The sequence below is a fragment of the Rhinopithecus roxellana genome, chromosome 13 (genome assembly GCF_007565055.1).
Source record: "Rhinopithecus roxellana isolate Shanxi Qingling chromosome 13, ASM756505v1, whole genome shotgun sequence".
NCBI classification, from domain to species: domain Eukaryota; kingdom Metazoa; phylum Chordata; class Mammalia; order Primates; family Cercopithecidae; genus Rhinopithecus; species Rhinopithecus roxellana.
In genome coordinates, this window is record NC_044561.1 from 20,897,155 (window position 1) to 20,913,492 (window position 16,338).

Sequence of the window (16,338 nt, forward strand, 5' to 3'; positions counted from 1 at the left end):
AACACTGAGATGTTCAAGAGTCTCAAACCAGAGTCTCGGACTCCTGGGGTCCTGCTGCTGAGTGCCCTCCATGACCCTCTGACAAGAGATGACAAGCCCCATTCCCCAACTTTTCAGAAGGGTCCTTTGGGCTGCACCCATGGGGAGTAACAAGAGCACCTTCTCTGAGTACCCACTTCAGCTCAGGCTTCTGCTTCATGTGGAGAAAAACAACTTAAACTCTGCTCTTTCCCTTTAAATCAGTGGTTCGAACCAGAGGAGCTTTTTGCCCCCTGCAAGAGACATGTGGCAGGCCGGGCATGGTGGCTCACGCCTATAATCCCAGCACATTGGGAGGCCAAGGCAGACGGATCACCTGAGGTCAGGAGTTCAAGACCAGTCTGGCTAACATGGTGAAAACCCATTTCTACTAAAAATACAAAAAATGAGCCGGGTGTGGTAGTGGGCGCCTGTAATCCCAGCTACTCAGGAGGCTGAGGCAGGAGAATCGCTTGAACCCGGGAGGTGGAGGTTGCAGTGAGCCGAGATCATGCCATTGCATTCCAGCTTGGGCAACAAGAGCGAAACTCCATCTCAAAAGAAAAAAAAAGTATGGCTAGGCGCGGTGGCTCACACCTATAATCACAGCACTTTGGGAGGCTGAGGCAGGCAGATCACGAGGTCAGGAGCTCAAAATCAGCCTGACCAACATGGTGAAACCTTGTCTCTACTAAAAATACAAATTAGCTGGGCATGGTGGCACGTGACTGTAATCCCAGCTGCTCGGGAGACTGAGGCAGGAGAATCGCTTGAACCTGGGAGGCGAAGATTGCAGTAAGCCGAGATCGTGCCACTGTGCACTCCAGCCTGTGCAACAGAGCAAGACTCCATCTCTCAAAAAAAAAAAAAAAAAGACATATGGCAATGTCTGAAGATATTTTGGATTGTTACAAATGGAGGGTGAGGTGCTGTTACTGGGATCTAGTGCCTATAGCAAAGGATGGTCAGCCCCAAATGTCAGTAGTACACAGGCTGAGAAGCCCTGCTGTAAAGGCAACCTCGTGGTGAAAGTGGAATTTGGCTGCACATAAGCTCAAACTAAATCTGCTTCTGCCAACACAGGTGGAAAGAAAAGGCATTGATTTTTTTTTTTTTTTTTTTTTTTTGAGACGGAGTCTCGCTCCTGTCGCCCAGGCTGGAGGGCAGTGGCCAGATCTCGGCTCACTGCAAGCTCCGCCTCCCAGGTTTACGCCATTCTCCTGCCTCAGCCTCCCGAGTAGCTGGGACTACAGACGCCCACCACCTCGCCCGGCTAGTTTTTTTGTATTTTTTAGTAGAGACGGGGTTTCACCTTGTGAGCCAGGATGGTCTTGATCTCCTGACCTCGTGATCCGCCCGTCTCGGCCCCCCAAAGTGCTGGGATTACAGGCTTGAGCCACCGCGCCCAGCCTAGGCACTGATTTTTTTAAAGCTGAAATTAAGTCTTTCAAAGCAAACGCTGCTAACTCATGGTCTTCAGGAGACCGAGCTTCAGAAAAGCCAAGGAAGCCCCCAGGTAGCCTCCTGGAACCCCGGCCCCTCAGAAATCACCAGTGCTTCGTTGGCCATTGTTGCTTCTTCTTTCATCTGCAGCAGCCTCCTCTCCAACTCATCCCTCGTGCGTTCAGCCTCCTCCCTCATCTGCTTCTCTCGAGCGAGGCGCTGCCGCTCCATCTGCGGGGGGTGAAGAAAAAGTCACTGAATCACAGGGCTCGAGACCTAGGGTGCCCAAAGATGCCCCATCTCCAGAGTCTCCCCTTTTGGGACTTTTTTCCTTCCCTTTCCTTTAGGTAACCAGGGTCATTCTTATTGCTCCCCACCCCATTCTTCTAAACTAGTTGCAGAGTTGAAAGCTGAGCCACTTGAAAAAAATTGTAGTAGTGAATGAACAAACGAACAACCAACAAAAAACCAAACCAAGTCTCGACCTGGATAGAAAGAAGCATTCTTTTTTTTTTTTTTTGAGACAGAGTCTTCCTCTGTCGCCCAGGTTGGAGTGCAGTGGCATGACCTCGGCTCACTGCAACCTCTGCCTCCCAGGTTCAATCAATTCTCCTGCCTCAGCCTCTCGAGTAGCTGGGACTGTAGGTGCCTGCCACCATGCCCGGCTAATTTTTGTATTTTTTAGTAGAGACAGGGTTTCACCATATTGGCCAGGCTGGTCTTGAACTCCTGACTTTGTGATCCACCTGCCTTGGCCTCCCAAAGTGCTGGATTTACAGGCATGAGCCACCGTGCCTGGCAGAAGGAGGCATTCTTATACATGGTACACTGAAATGGCTACCTTGCCAATGCTGCTTTTTGTTGGGAAACCTCAGGTGGCTCTGCCTCGTGGCTGATAGGACGCAATGCAGGACCTCCTCCCTCAGATAGAGCCCCAGAAATAAGAGCTTCCTCATCTGGGCAGGCAAGTCATCTCACCATTTCTAATCCACATGGACCCCTCTCATCTCTGATTTCATCAACAATAGCTCCACTCTTGCCTCTGACCCACAGAGAAGATGGAATCATTCTACGTGATGCATCAATAGTTCACACATTGTATTTCTTTTCTTTTTTTTTTTTTTTTATACTTTACGTTCTAGGGTACATGTGCATAATGTGCAGGTTTGTTACATATGTATACTTGTGCCATGTTGGTGTGCTGCACCCATCAACTCGTCAGCACCCATCAATTCGTCATTTATATCAGGTATAACTCCCAATGCAATCCCTCCCCCCTACCCCCTCCCCATGATAGGCCCCTGATGTGTGATGTTCCCCTTCCCGAGTCCAAGTGATCTCATTGTTCAGTTCCCACCTATGAGTGAGAACATGCGGTGTTTGGTTTTCTGTTCTTGTGATAGTTTGCTAAGAATGATGGTTTCCAGCTGCATCCATGTCCCTACAAAGGATGCAAACTCATCCTTTTTTATGGCTGCATAATATTCTATGGTGTATATGTGCCACATTTTCTTAATCCAGTCTGTCACAGATGGACATTTGGGTTGATTCCAGGTCTTTGCTATTGTGAATAGTGCCGCAATAAACATACGTGTGCATGTGTCTTTATAGCAGCATGATTTATAATCCTTTGGGTATATACCCAGTAGTGGGATGGCTGGGTCATATGGTACATCTAGTTCTAGATCCTTGAGGAATCGCCATACTGTTTTCCATAATGGTTGAACTAGTTTACAATCCCACCAACAGTGTAAAAGTGTTCCTATTTCTCCACATCCTCTCCAGCACCTGTTGTTTCCTGACTTTTTAATGATTGCCATTCTAACTGGTGTGAGATGGTATCTCATTGTGGTTTTGATTTGCATTTATCTGATGGCCAGTGATGATGAGCATTTTTTCATGTGTCTGTTGGCTGTATGAATGTCTTCTTTTGAGAAATGTCTGTTCATATCCTTTGCCCACTCACACATTGTATTTCACAGCAGGGAGCTGCAACAGCCACAGCACAGACTTGCACAGCCTCATGCAGAGACAACTCCTGAGCCAGGCCTATGACAGGAGGGAGCCAGGCGGGGAACACAGCCCCCTGTCCTTAAGGCAACAGTACAAAGCCACCACTACCTCCCTTGCCTTCTGGATCACTGCATTAATTGGACCACATGCTGAGCTTAATAAGGGGAACAAGCACAAGACAGTGCCATTCCTCTGTGATCCCGGAGTACTAACTGAGTTCAGAAAGCAGAATCCAGAAGTGGCCACTGCATTATTTTCTGCCTTAAATAATTTAAAGCACATTTAATTACTTCTTGCTTCAATCTTATCCCACACTCTGGTCATACAAGGTTTCTAAGACTGCTGCTTTTTCTAAATCCTAAGACAAAAAAGAAATACATATATATATATATACACACACACACACACACACATATATATATACACACACATATACATACATTGGAGCTTGAAAAGATAACGTGCAGGTTTGTTACATATGTATACATGTGTCATGTTGGTGTGCTGCACCCATTAATTCGTCATTTACATTAGGTATATCTCCTAATGCTATCCCTCCCCGCTCCCCCCTGTAATTCTTAAAGAAAGAGAGAAGAGAAGAGAAGAGAGCCCAGTCAGGCCAGCCAGGCACAGCAGCTCATGCCTGTCTTCCTAGCACTTTGGGGGGCCAAAGCGGGAGGAATGCTTGAGCCCAGGAGTTTGAGATCAGCCTGGGTAACATAGAAAGACCTGATCTCTACAAAACAATTAAAATTAACTAGGTGTGGGAGCATGCACTTGTAGTCCCAGCTACTTGAGGGGATGAGGCAAAAGGATTGCTCAAGCCCAGGAGCTCGAGGTTACAGTGAGCTATGATGGCACCACTGCACTCCAGTCTTGGTGACAGAACAAGACCCAGTCCTTATTTAAAAAAAAAAAAAAAAAAAAGAAAAAGTCAGGTAATCTCCTTCAGTTCCTGGCACTGTACTTTCCCTGAGACCTCTACCCCAATATAAAGGACCTCCTATTCACAAAATCAGTTTGCTGCTTACAATGACTTTAAGGTGTAATATACGTCCCTTCATCTGAGATGGAGAAGGTACATCATTAGTTTCACCTGATGGATAAGAAAACTGAATTCTGGAAGGTAAGTCATTGACTTAGTCACATTCTAAATTTCAGATCTGGCTCCAAGGTCAGTGTCTGTCCACCTGATCTGTGGTTGCCCAGATGCCAGGTTTGTGGCTCTGCTGTGCTGTAGGCAGTGCCAATCGCAGTGTTCCTGCTATTCTCTGCCAGGGCCCGCAGGCTACATATTCCTTGACACTTTCAGATTTCTTACTTCTAAGCTTTGCTCTGCTAAGAAAAAGGTCAAAGAGAGCTCTCCTCCTCCTTCTTATTTATTTATTTTGGTATTTTGTTTTGCTTCTGTTTTGAAACAGGGTCTTGCTTTGTCACCCAGGCTGGAATGTAGTGGTGCAATCATAGCTCATTGCAGCCTCAAATTCCTAGGCAAGTGATCCTCCTGCGTTGGCCTCCCAAAGTGCTGGAGTTATAGGGATAAGCCACTGCCAAGAGCTCTTCATGAAACTGCCACTATGACCCCATGCTGGCTCAGTAGGATTTCTTTGTCCAACAAATCCATCTCATCACCCCCAAAGCATCCTAAAGAACACATCTGTGGCCCGCCACCTCAGAAAGCAAAGAGATGAAGAGCTGGAAGCACACTGGGCATTTTACTCTAAATCCTAGGGCTGGGAGCCAGCCTCTCCAATGTATCAAAATCAGAAAGGTGCACACAGACTAATTATTACACCTCTGAGCTTGCAAGTCCTGAGGGCAGCCAACTGCAGCTGCTGCTACTCTATCTAGCAGTTCATCCAAAAACACAATTGATATTCTCAGCAGTAAGGCCCAAATTAGTTGTGTGGATTTCCATGAGTAGAGAAGGTTTATGAGTAGAAAACAATGATGCAGATCATCCAGTCTGCTGATAGGTGCTCCTGCCACCTCCTGGGGCAGGTGACATGCCATGAGGTCTCACCTGCAGTGGGGAATTGCGGCCAGAGTCAAATTAGCATTCCAGCAGCAAGCACTGAAATGCCACCCTGCATTCTATCACCATCTAATTAGAAAAGGAGAAGGCTGTACAAGGAGGCAGACAGGCAAAAAAAGCAAGCAAACTAGCTAGCCGGACGGATAGATGCATGCACTCTTGGCTATTTTGTCCCAAACCGGTGTTAATCACACTTAATTTCTCCAAGTGTAGAAATTACTAGAGATATTTCTTTTAGATATGCTATTAGGGTTTATTCCTCATTTCCAGAGCTGACATCCCACCAGGTAGGCATCAGCAAATGAAGATCCAACAGGGATAAAACAAGAGCAGGTATGTCCATGGCCAAAAGACTCCTGCGAGCCCACAACCACTCCTCACCTCCCAGGCCAGGACTGATCATACAGTGACATCATCAGTTAAAACAAGGTCATGCTCACCTGCTTTCTAGCCTTCTCCTCCCTGGCCTGGGCTTTCATCTGCTGAACTTCCAAAGAATCGGCTTTCCTTCTCCTCATAAATAGATCATGGTTCCCAATACATAGCTGGAGAATCTGTGGCCACAGAAGCAGACAAAAAGGTTAATATCCACAAATTTACTTCACTGCCTACCGGCTCACTAGTGCTATAGCAGTTTGAGCTCTTGCAGGTAGCAGTAAACGTGAAGATGAACGCATGGAGTGAAACACTAAAGCGCTGCTACTGGCCTCTAGTGCTCTCAGCTCTGGAAACATGCAAAATGAAGGTGTCTCAGATATGCCAGGAGGTAAAAATCACAAATGAAGAGAGGACTGGAGGACACTTCACCATGTCTTCTGGGTACACCTTACCCTCCTACATCAAGATGTGGTTCTACAGACCAGGGAGGATAGGAAAGCTCATTCAGTAAGCTGGGCTGAGGCAACAGGGTGCATGTGGAAAAAAATAAGTTGGATCCCTCCCTCACACCTTACACAAAAATCAACTCCAGAAGGACTGAAGACTTAAATGCAAAGATTAAGCCCTTGAAACTTTCAGAAGACAATATAGAAGAATATCTTAATGATCACAGGATAAGAGAAGATGCCAAGTAAGACGCAAAAAGTGATTAAGAAAAAAATTTATATATTTGTCTACATTAAAATTAAACATTTTTATTGTCAAGACATAAAAAAAGAAAAACAGAGCCACCAACTGGAAGATATAGCCAATAAAGAAAACAGGCTAGGTGCAGTAGCTCACACCTGTAATCCCAGCACTTTCGGAGGCCAAGGTGGGAGGATCCTTGAGCCCAGGAGTTCAAGACCAGCCTGGGTGACATAGTGAGATGCCATCTCTACAAAAACATCAAAAAATTTGGCCAGACATGGTGGCCCAGCACTTTGGGAAGTGTAATCCTAGCACTTTGGGAAGTGGAGGCCAGCAGATTGCTTGAGCCTAGGAGTTTAAGATAAGCCTGGACAACATGGCAAAACTTCGTCTCTATAAAAAATACAAAAAATTAGCTGGGCATGGTGGTGTGTGCCTGTAGTCCCAGCTACTGGGGAGCCTGAGGTAGAAGGATCACCTGAGCCTGGGGAGGTCCGTGCTGCAGTGAGCCATGATCGTGTCATTACATTTCAGCCTGGGCAACAGAGTGAGACCCTATTTCAAAATCTCAAACAAAAAAAGTTAATATGATAATGAGATACCATTTTAGATGCACAAGATTGGCAAAAATTTTAAAAGGCTGATAATACAAGTATTAAGGATAGCAAAAAGGAAATTTCACCCACTACTGTTGGCTCTGTAAAAATCAATTCACCTTCCTCAGAAAACAATGTGTCACAATTTTGAAATTTGAACATATACTGAGCCCTGTACCTCTACTCCTAAATTCTATTTTTTATTTATTTTTATGTATTTATGTTTTTTGAGACGAAGTTTTGCTCTTGTTGCCCAAGCTGGAGTGCAATGGCATGATCTCAGCTCACCGCAACCTCCACCTCCCGGGTTCGAGCGATTCTCCTGCCTCAGCCTCCTAAGTAGCTGGGATTTACAGGCATGTGCCACCACGCCCGACTAATTTTATATTTTTAGTAGAGACAGGGTTTCTCCATGTTGATCAGGTTGGTCTCGAACTCCCGACCTCAGGTGATCCACCTGCCTCAGCCTCCCAAAGTGCTGGGATTACAGGCATTGAGCCACTATGCCTGGCCCTATTTTTTATTTTTTTAAAATTTTATTCATTTTCATTTTTGGGGGGACAGAGTCTTGCTATGCTGCCCAGGCTGGTCTCGAACTCCTGGCCTCAAACAATTATCCCGCCTTGACCTCCCCAAGTGCTGAGAATACAGGCATGAGCCACCCCACCTAGCCCAGTATACTCAAGACTCCAAAGAAACTATTGCCGGCCGGGCGCGGTGGCTCAAGCCTGTAATCCCAGCACTTTGGGAGGCCGAGACGGGCGGATCACGAGGTCAGGAGATCGAGACCATCCTGGCTAACATGGTGAAACCCCGTCTCTACTAAAAATACAAAAAACTAGCCGGGCGAGGTGGCGAGCGCCTATAGTCCCAGCTACTTGGGAGGCTGAGGCAGGAGAATGGCGTAAACCCGGGAGGCGGAGCTTGCAGTGAGCTGACATCTAGCCACTGGACTCCAGCCTGGGCGACAGAGCAAGACTCCGTCTCAAAAAAAAAAAAAAAAAAAGAAACTATTGCCTATGTACACCAGGAGGCAGATACAAAAGTTTTCAAAACAGCCTGTTAAAACAGTATAGAAGTGACTGGGTGCAATGGCTCATGCCTGTAATCCCAGCATTTTGGGAGGCCAAGGTTGGATGGGTCACCTGAGGTCAGGAGTTCAAGACCAGCCTTACCAATATGGTGAAACCCTGTCTCTACTGAAAATACAAATATTAGCTGGGCATGGTGTCTCATGTCTGTAATCCTCTCGGGAGGCTGAGGCAGGAGAATCTCTTGAACCTGGGAGGCGGAGGTTGCAGTGAGCCGAGATGGCACTGCCACTGCACTCCAGCCTGGGCAACAGAGCGAGACTCTGTCTCAAAAAAAAAACCTTCCTCATGATATAATTTAGTTTTAAGTCTAAGCTAAAGAGAAAGTATGTGCCAAGTGAGATACCATTCTACACTTCACAAGATGTCACTCTGATATTCTTTAAAAAGAAGTATTCAGGCTGGGCGCAGTGGCTCACGCCTGTAATCCCAGCACTTTGGGAGGCCGAGACGGGTGGATCACGAGGTCAGGAGATCGAGACCATCCTGGCCAACACGGTGAAACCCCATTGCTACTAAAAATACAAAAAATTAGCCGGGCATGGTGGCAGGCGCCTGTAGTCCCAGCTACTTGGGAAGCTGAGGCAGGAGAATGGCGTGAACCCAGGAGGTGGAGCTTGCAGTGAGCTGAGATCCGGCCACTGCACTCCAGCCTGGGCGACACAGCCAGACTCCGTCCCAAAAAAAAAAAAAAAAAAGAAGTATTCAATTCTCAGAAAAGCTACCATTATCAGTAATGAAAACCAGGATCTCAACTTACCAGCTTATTAACACGAAGTTTTGAGGAGTTAAACTTGAAGACATCAATTTTCTTATCCAGTGGTTTAATAGTAAACTGGAAGAATGAAGCAGAACACAGTTTCAGTCCGACAGCCTGGAATGTTACCACCAATTGGAAATTCCACAAATGCAGCAACCACACTGGCCACAGACCAGCATGAAGCTATGCCTTGTCCTGGCTTCCCAGTGTCCAGGCATTAAACCTCGGGGAATTAGGAGCACCAAGTCTCGGGCTGCGGAAGTTCAGGACCCTAAAGGTGTGCTCTCTAGGCCGTCTTAGGCATGAGTGTGGGAAGGGATTCTTTTTTTTTTTTTTTTTTTTTGAGACAGAGTCTCGCTCTGTCACCCAGGCTGGAGTGCAGTGGCCGGATCTCAGCTCACTGCAAGCTCCGCCTCCCGGGTTTACGCCATTCTCCTGCCTCAGCCTCCCGAGTAGCTGGGACTACAGGCGCCTGCCACCACGCCCGGCTAGTTTTTTGTCTTTTTTTTTTTTTTTAGTAGAGACGGGGTTTCACCAGGTTAGCCAGGATGGTCTTGATCTCCTGACCTCGTGATCCGCCCATCTCGGCCTCCCAAAGTGCTGGGATTACAGGCTTGAGCCACCGCGCCCGGCAGGGAAGGGATTCTTGACAACCTAAAATAAGCATCCTTAACAGGGCCCACCCCTGAGGCCAACACTGGAGGGCTACTGTAGTCTAGGGCATGGGCCCGCCTTCATGAAGCTCACCATCTAGTTGGAACTAGGCTAACAACAGCCAATTATTCAAGAAATCACATCATATATTGGTGCTTCATTGGGTGGTGCAAATCACAAATGCGTGGAGGTTCACAGTAGATCCACCAGAAGCAAGAGAGAGTGAAGCTGATCTTAGAAGAAGAATCAACAGGGTAGCTAAAAGGCAGGCTGAAGGGGCATTCTGCACAGAGCAAAACCAGAAATAAGGTAGAGACGGGGAAATGAGCAGTGTGTGTGCGTGTGTGTGTGTGGTATTAGCTTTTTGGTGACTAAGATGATATAATAGGCTTAGCCTGGGAGGGAGGAAGAGGTGGGCGCAGTGAGAACAAAAGTCAGAGGTGGCCAGATATGGTGGCTCACACCTGTAATCCTAACACTTTGGAAGGCCGAGGTGGGAGGATCACTTGAGGTCAGGAGTAATTGCACAACTGCACTCCAGACTGGGCAATAGAGTAGATCCCTATCTCAAAAAAAACAAAAAAAAAAGAAGGGTTTAGGTTTGATGTGACAGGATACCTGTGCTCACCACAGGTTTCTGAACATGGGAATAATTTGATAAAAACTGTTAATAGGAAGAATCAAATGGGGAAAAAATGGACTATAGTAGAAGGGAAAACAGTCCTTGATTCTGAAATCAAAATGGAGAGAAAGATGAATGATAAGGACAGGGTGGTGACTTGGTAGGAGAACCTAGGGTTAGACCACTAGCAGGAAAGCCTGCAAGGAACAAATGGCTGCTTTCTCAACCGCTCCCGATAAGACCAAATAGATCTTAGATTTCCAAGATGCACTTACAAAATGGATATCCACTCCCAAGAAACACTTGCTAAGCAGATAAATATGTTTGGGAAGATAATATTTCTTTCACATGTTCTATTGCCCAAGAAGGGGTTAGTACACTGAGGACAGAAAATGATTCTTTGTTTAGCTTTCGGCCAAGTTAACTTCGAAGCAGTGTTGCTCTTGTGTAGGCTGCTATTCATGAATTTTGTGAGCTTATTTTTGGCTTTGCTGTCAAACCCTGGAGCTGTCAGTGGGAAACCACAAGTAGTGGGGAAACTGCAGGCTCTGCACCACGCCAGGGCGTACACAAAGAATCAACGGATCACTTAAAATAAACATTTCTGTTTTGACACCATGGCTGTCATGCCTAACTACCAAGACTACTTCTTTTCTTCTTTTTTTTTTTTTTTTTTTTTTTTTTGAGACGGAGTCTCGCTCTGTCACCCAGGCTGGAGTGCAGTGGCCGGATCTCAGCTCACTGCAAGCTCCGCCTCCCGGGTTTACGCCATTCTCCTGCCTCAGCCTCCCGAGTAGCTGGGACTACAGGCGCCCGCCACCACGCCCGGCTAGTTTTTTGTATTTTTTTAGTAGAGACGGGGTTTCACTGTGTTAGCCAGGATGGTCTCGATCTCCTGACCTCGTGATCCGCCCGTCTCGGCCTCCCAAAGTGCTGGGATTACAGGCTTGAGCCACCGCGCCCGGCCAAGACTACTTCTTTTATGTCAAGTCAGCTTGGGTTCTGCTTACTGCATGAGTTACTGACATGATGGAACATGATGGTGCCTGGCCCCCAGAGAGGGCATATTAGAGTTTACTGTGTCAGGCCATACTACGGGAGACTTCAATCCTTGGCTTCTTTGAAGAATGGGTGTTTAGAGAGTCTTTAGAGCACAAATGTGTGGATGGGCAATACACAGACTTTATGAGATTGGGAGATGGAAAACTACCATAGGGTGGCACACATACAGCTTTATGTCATGTGGAACTCTCAATTTAAGTATTTTAAAAAAGAAATACCTATCTGCTTATCTCCTGGGCTAAATACTTACAAAAACTTCAAAGTCAGAATGTTCTGAATTAAGGGGCTCAGTCTGTCTTATCAACCACATACTGGAAACCAGGGGCCTGTGTTTCCTTCCTTGAGTTGTCATGAAGAAAGAGAAAATAGGAAATACGCTCAGGTTTGGGGCTCTGCAGGCAGCAACAAAAGCTGTTCCTGTTCTTCACTCTCTACTCTGTGTCCTGGCTGTGCAGGCACCAGGAGGTCACTGAGTGGAGCCTCCCTCTCCCTGGTGCCCCTGTGCTCTCAGGGCTCAGCCTCTGGGCCTCCCTGAAAGGCAGGGGCTGTGGCATCAGCAACTCCAGCTCCTACCCTCTGCTACTTCACTCAGACACAGGTCACTGGATCCTTCTGTGTCTCTGCTTCCTGATGTTACACAGAGATAATGACAACACAACCCCTGCCTTTACAGCAGTGTTCTTGGACAGATTAAATTCAGAGGGTCAGGGTGAAAGTGCTTGTATATGGAAGACTACATCGTTGTCATCATGTCTCTTCCACGGCACTTATTTATGATAGCAGGTGAGTAGTTACTTGACTTCCTTGAAGGCTAAGACTGGATTTTCTACATCTTTGTTTCCCCCATGAAATCTAACACAAAGCAGATGCTCAATGATTCCTTTAAAATTAATGCAGAATAGGTGAGCACGGTGGCTCACACCTATAATTCTAGCACTTTGGGAGGCTGAGGTGGGAAGATTGCTCAAGCCAAGAAGTTCAAGACCAGCCTGGGCAATGTGGCAAAACCCCATCTCTACAAAAGATTAGCCAGGTGTGGTGGCACATGCCTGTAGTCTCAGCTACCTGGGAGGCTGAGATGAGAGGATCACCTGAGCCCAGGGAGGTCCAGGCTGCAGTGAGCTTTGATCATGTGCCACTGCATTCCAGCCTTGGTGACAGAATGAGAGCCTGTCTCAAAAAATAATAAAAATAAAATAAAATGAATGAAGAATGAATGAATGGATGAGTGAATGAATGAATGGATGGATGAGTAAACACAAGATTATACATTATGGGACCTTTTTGGTAAAAGTCACCACCCTATATGGAAATATTTGAATTCTAAGAGCATTTGTCTAATTATTCAACCTTAATTATTTTGGAATTCTTGTAAGTATATTAACCTAATATACTTATTTATATCATTACTGAGAGAGACGCACACAAAACACACATATGTCCATATGTGTATATGTGTGTATATATATTTCTCTGCCACATGTATCAAGCACTGGACACAGAAAGAAAGCTCAATAAAGACCACACTTAAAATTCAAAGAGAATTTAAGCCAGGTGCTGTGGCGCGCACCTGTAGCAGCTACTCAGGAGGCTGAGGTAGAAGGATTGCTTGAGCCCAGGATTCAAATCCAGTCTGGGCATACATAATGAAATCCTGTCTCTAAAAAAGAAAAAAAAAAAAAAACAATACAAAGAGAATTTATTGACAGAAATAGAAAGCCAAGTAATGAGAAAATGTTACTGTTTTCGTTTACTATTCTTTGGGGGTTCTCCCTGGCAAGTTGAGCTTCCCAGTTTCCTATTAGTCATAGTGGGGTTATTGATGCCAATACTGTTCTGTAAATACTTCGAAAATCAACAACCGCACCCTCAAAGCCTGAGAATTAAAGGATTCTACAAATAACAAGGAGATGCCCTGGCTGGGGAGGCTCCAGCGATGGGGGCAGATGGGGAAAGATCTTTTGCTGGACCCCTGGGCCACTAGTGGCATCTGCAGTACAGACATGTCCTACCTCCTTGTCACTGTACGAGATGTTTCGGATTTCATTCCACGGGAAGGAGATCTTGGGGGTCAGTCTGTTCTCAGGGTCATAGATGTGAAGCCCCAGGGCATCCACTCCAAGCAGCAGCTCTGTGCCCTTTTTATTCTGTGGATCCAATAAGAACAGCCACTGTAAGCTCCAGCTGAGGCTCAAAATTTTATTCAACCTTCCAAAGAATCTGGCACACACTGTCCCATGTGACAAGTTTCAGCAGGTCCCAACAGAAGTCACAGCTATCTTATAAAGCAAGAAGATTTCAGCTTTCTGAATTGGGGCAGGCAGAAGCAAAACTGTTCCATTCTTGTGACTTCTGGGTCCCTCAGAACAATCACTGAGGGCTTCTGCCACTGGCTGTGGCTAAAGGAGGAGCAACGTCAGTGTTGTTCCCTCTAGTTAAATAACCAGGCTATCATAGGTTTAGAATTAAAGCCCATAGGTTTAGGCCGGGAGCAGTGACTCATGCCTGTAATCTCAGCACTTTGTGAGGCCGAGGGGGGTGGATCACGAGGTCAGGAGTTTGAGACCAGCCTGGCCAGCATGGTGAAACACCATCTCTACTAAAAATTAAAAAAAAAAAAAAAAAAAAAAAAATCAGCCGGGCATGGTGGCACGCACCTGTAATCCCAGCTACTTAGGAGGCTGAGTAGGAGAACTGGATGAACCTGGGAGGTGGAGGTTGCAGTGAGCCGAGATGGCGCCCCTGCACTCCAGCCTGGGCGACAGAGACTTAAAACAAACAAACAAACAAAAAAACCTATAGGTTTAATGATTTCTTGTATTTAAAGAAACCATTGTTGGATTACTAGAAAGAAAATTTTCAGTGCCTGGGACTGGATGGTCTTATTTTATGATATAATGTAGTCTTCATGTGATAAAGCAAGTCTGGTAAAATGTCAACTGTAGAATCTAGGTTGTGCATATATATGGATGTTCACTGAAAAATTCTTTCAATTTTCCTGTAAGTTTGAAATTTTTAATAATTGCATGTTGGGAAACACATTATCAAAAGGAATTCTATTCATCAACAAAGCTGTCTAAAAACCGTACCTATGCTCTGCCCCTGACAACGGTCCTGGCCAGCAATCAGAGTAGCCTGCGGTGGGTGCCCTGGGCTCCCACAGCACTGACCCTGCTAAGGACAGAGTGGAAGGAAACTGGCTGCACAAGGATACTACAGCTCCTGACCCCTTGCTGATAACGGAAATTGAACCAAGACTCAAGGACAGAAAAACAGATCTGTAAACTGAGAAGGTACTGGGACCACGAAGAGAAGTACCAATCTAACAGCAGACATCAGATGGAGGAGTGAGTACTCCAGCGTAAATCTTTTTACTCCTAACATCCCAAAGTCAGACGCTATCATCAAACCACGAGAGATTCTTCTGCTTGTCCGCAAAGCTAAGAAAGCTACTGCATTAATAGAAGTGAGGCTTTGTACTTTTAAATCTGCAGTACATTTTGGAAAATGAGATGTTTCATTGTGTTTCTATTTAGTTTAAATTTTTAAAAAAAGATTCAAGCTTCTACCTCCTACCATTATGACGCCAACACTTCTAGAGATTCAACAGAGAGAGGTGGGGACTAAAGCAGCCCCCTTTAAACTGTTTTTTTTTTTTTTTTTTTTTTTGAGACGGAGTCTCACTCTGTCGCCCAAGCTGGAGTGCAGTGGCCAGATCTCAGCTCACTGCAAGCTCCGCCTCCCGGGTTCACGCCATTCTCCTGCCTCAGCCTCCCGAGTAGCTGGGACTACAGGCGCCCGCCACCTCGCCCAGCTAGTTTTTTTTTTGTATTTTTTAGTAGAGACGGGGTTTCACCGTGTTAGCCAGGATGGTCTCGATCTCCTGACCTTGTGATCCGCCCGCCTCGGCCTCCCAAAGTGCTGGGATTACAGGCTTGAGCCACCGTGCCTGGCCTAAACTGTTTTAAGCATACATCTTCCTTAGTTAATGGTGAGATTTCAGGAAATTTAGCATAAAGGACACTAAAATAGCTAGTAGCTTTGTCTATTGCTCAATATAGGAAACATACACAAAAAACAGTATCCATTAGTCTGACTGATGTAGAAATATTCCCTAATAAGAAACTTTTTCAGCCAGGCACAGTGGTACACACCCCAGCTACTTGGAAGGCTGGGGTGGAAGGATCACTTGAGCCTAGCAGGCCTGGGTGATATAGCAAAACTCCACCACTAAAAAACAAAAAAGATTTTCAAAATCCAAAAAACTGTTTTCTAAGGATTATAAAACTTTAGTTTTCTAGAATCTAGGTGGCCAGCACATGGGGCAAGAGGAGTTGAGTTGACAAAACCACAGAAATGTGTTACATTAGTTTGACCTTAAAGAAACCAAGCAATTAGCAAATACAAACTGATAGAACTTTAGAAAAGAACTTCCTGTACTATGATGGAGCACCTTTTAGGCACTTTAAGTGTGCCTTATTTTCTTATGCAGAGTAATCCATACAAATCCATATTTACAAAATACAAATTAAGTAGAAAGCTATCCTAGAATATTTAAAATGTATTTCAATTTACCTGAATTTAATACAACAACTGTAGGAACCCAATAAGGGAAAGCAAAGCATTACTATGAAAATAAAGGTGGACCCGCCTGATTGTTTTAACATCTACTCATCTGCAGTTTGGAGTCCATAATGAAATGCTTTGGCAAATCGCATGCATCCCTTTGGAAGAAGCTGCTTATACACTGCATCCAGATACTGACCCACAGGAGAAAGACATTCCAAAGGCCCAGATCTGGGCTGCACACAAATGCCTCTTCCTGCAGAAGCAGTGGGTTCCCAGCAGACAGCAGACTATTAATGGTTTGAATAGAAAACCAATTAGCCTCATAGTGAGAATCCCAAACAAATCAGTAATCTATAAAGGCAGATCTACTCTCCTAGTGCCTGGGGCCGAGGTGGGGGTGCAGGGGT

At 45.6% G+C, this 16,338-nt stretch overlaps 1 protein-coding gene across 3 annotated transcripts in view; it reads right to left on the reverse strand.

Moving 5' to 3' along the window:
- Positions 1 to 16,338, reverse strand: part of NF2 (neurofibromin 2) — a 100,083-nt gene that overhangs the window by 27,119 nt on the left and 56,626 nt on the right. For 2 of the 3 annotated variants that reach the window (XM_010359414.2, XM_010359409.2), the window contains exons 8-11: positions 13,375 to 13,509; positions 9,025 to 9,099; positions 5,950 to 6,063; positions 1,570 to 1,692 (exon numbers count right to left, since the gene is read on the reverse strand). In XM_010359414.2, the coding sequence (XP_010357716.1) occupies positions 1,570 to 1,692; positions 5,950 to 6,063; positions 9,025 to 9,099; positions 13,375 to 13,509 (447 nt within the window). The remainder of the gene's footprint in view (positions 1 to 1,569; positions 1,693 to 5,949; positions 6,064 to 9,024; positions 9,100 to 13,374; positions 13,510 to 16,338) is intronic. The other variant, XM_030914872.1, reaches the window with a different exon arrangement.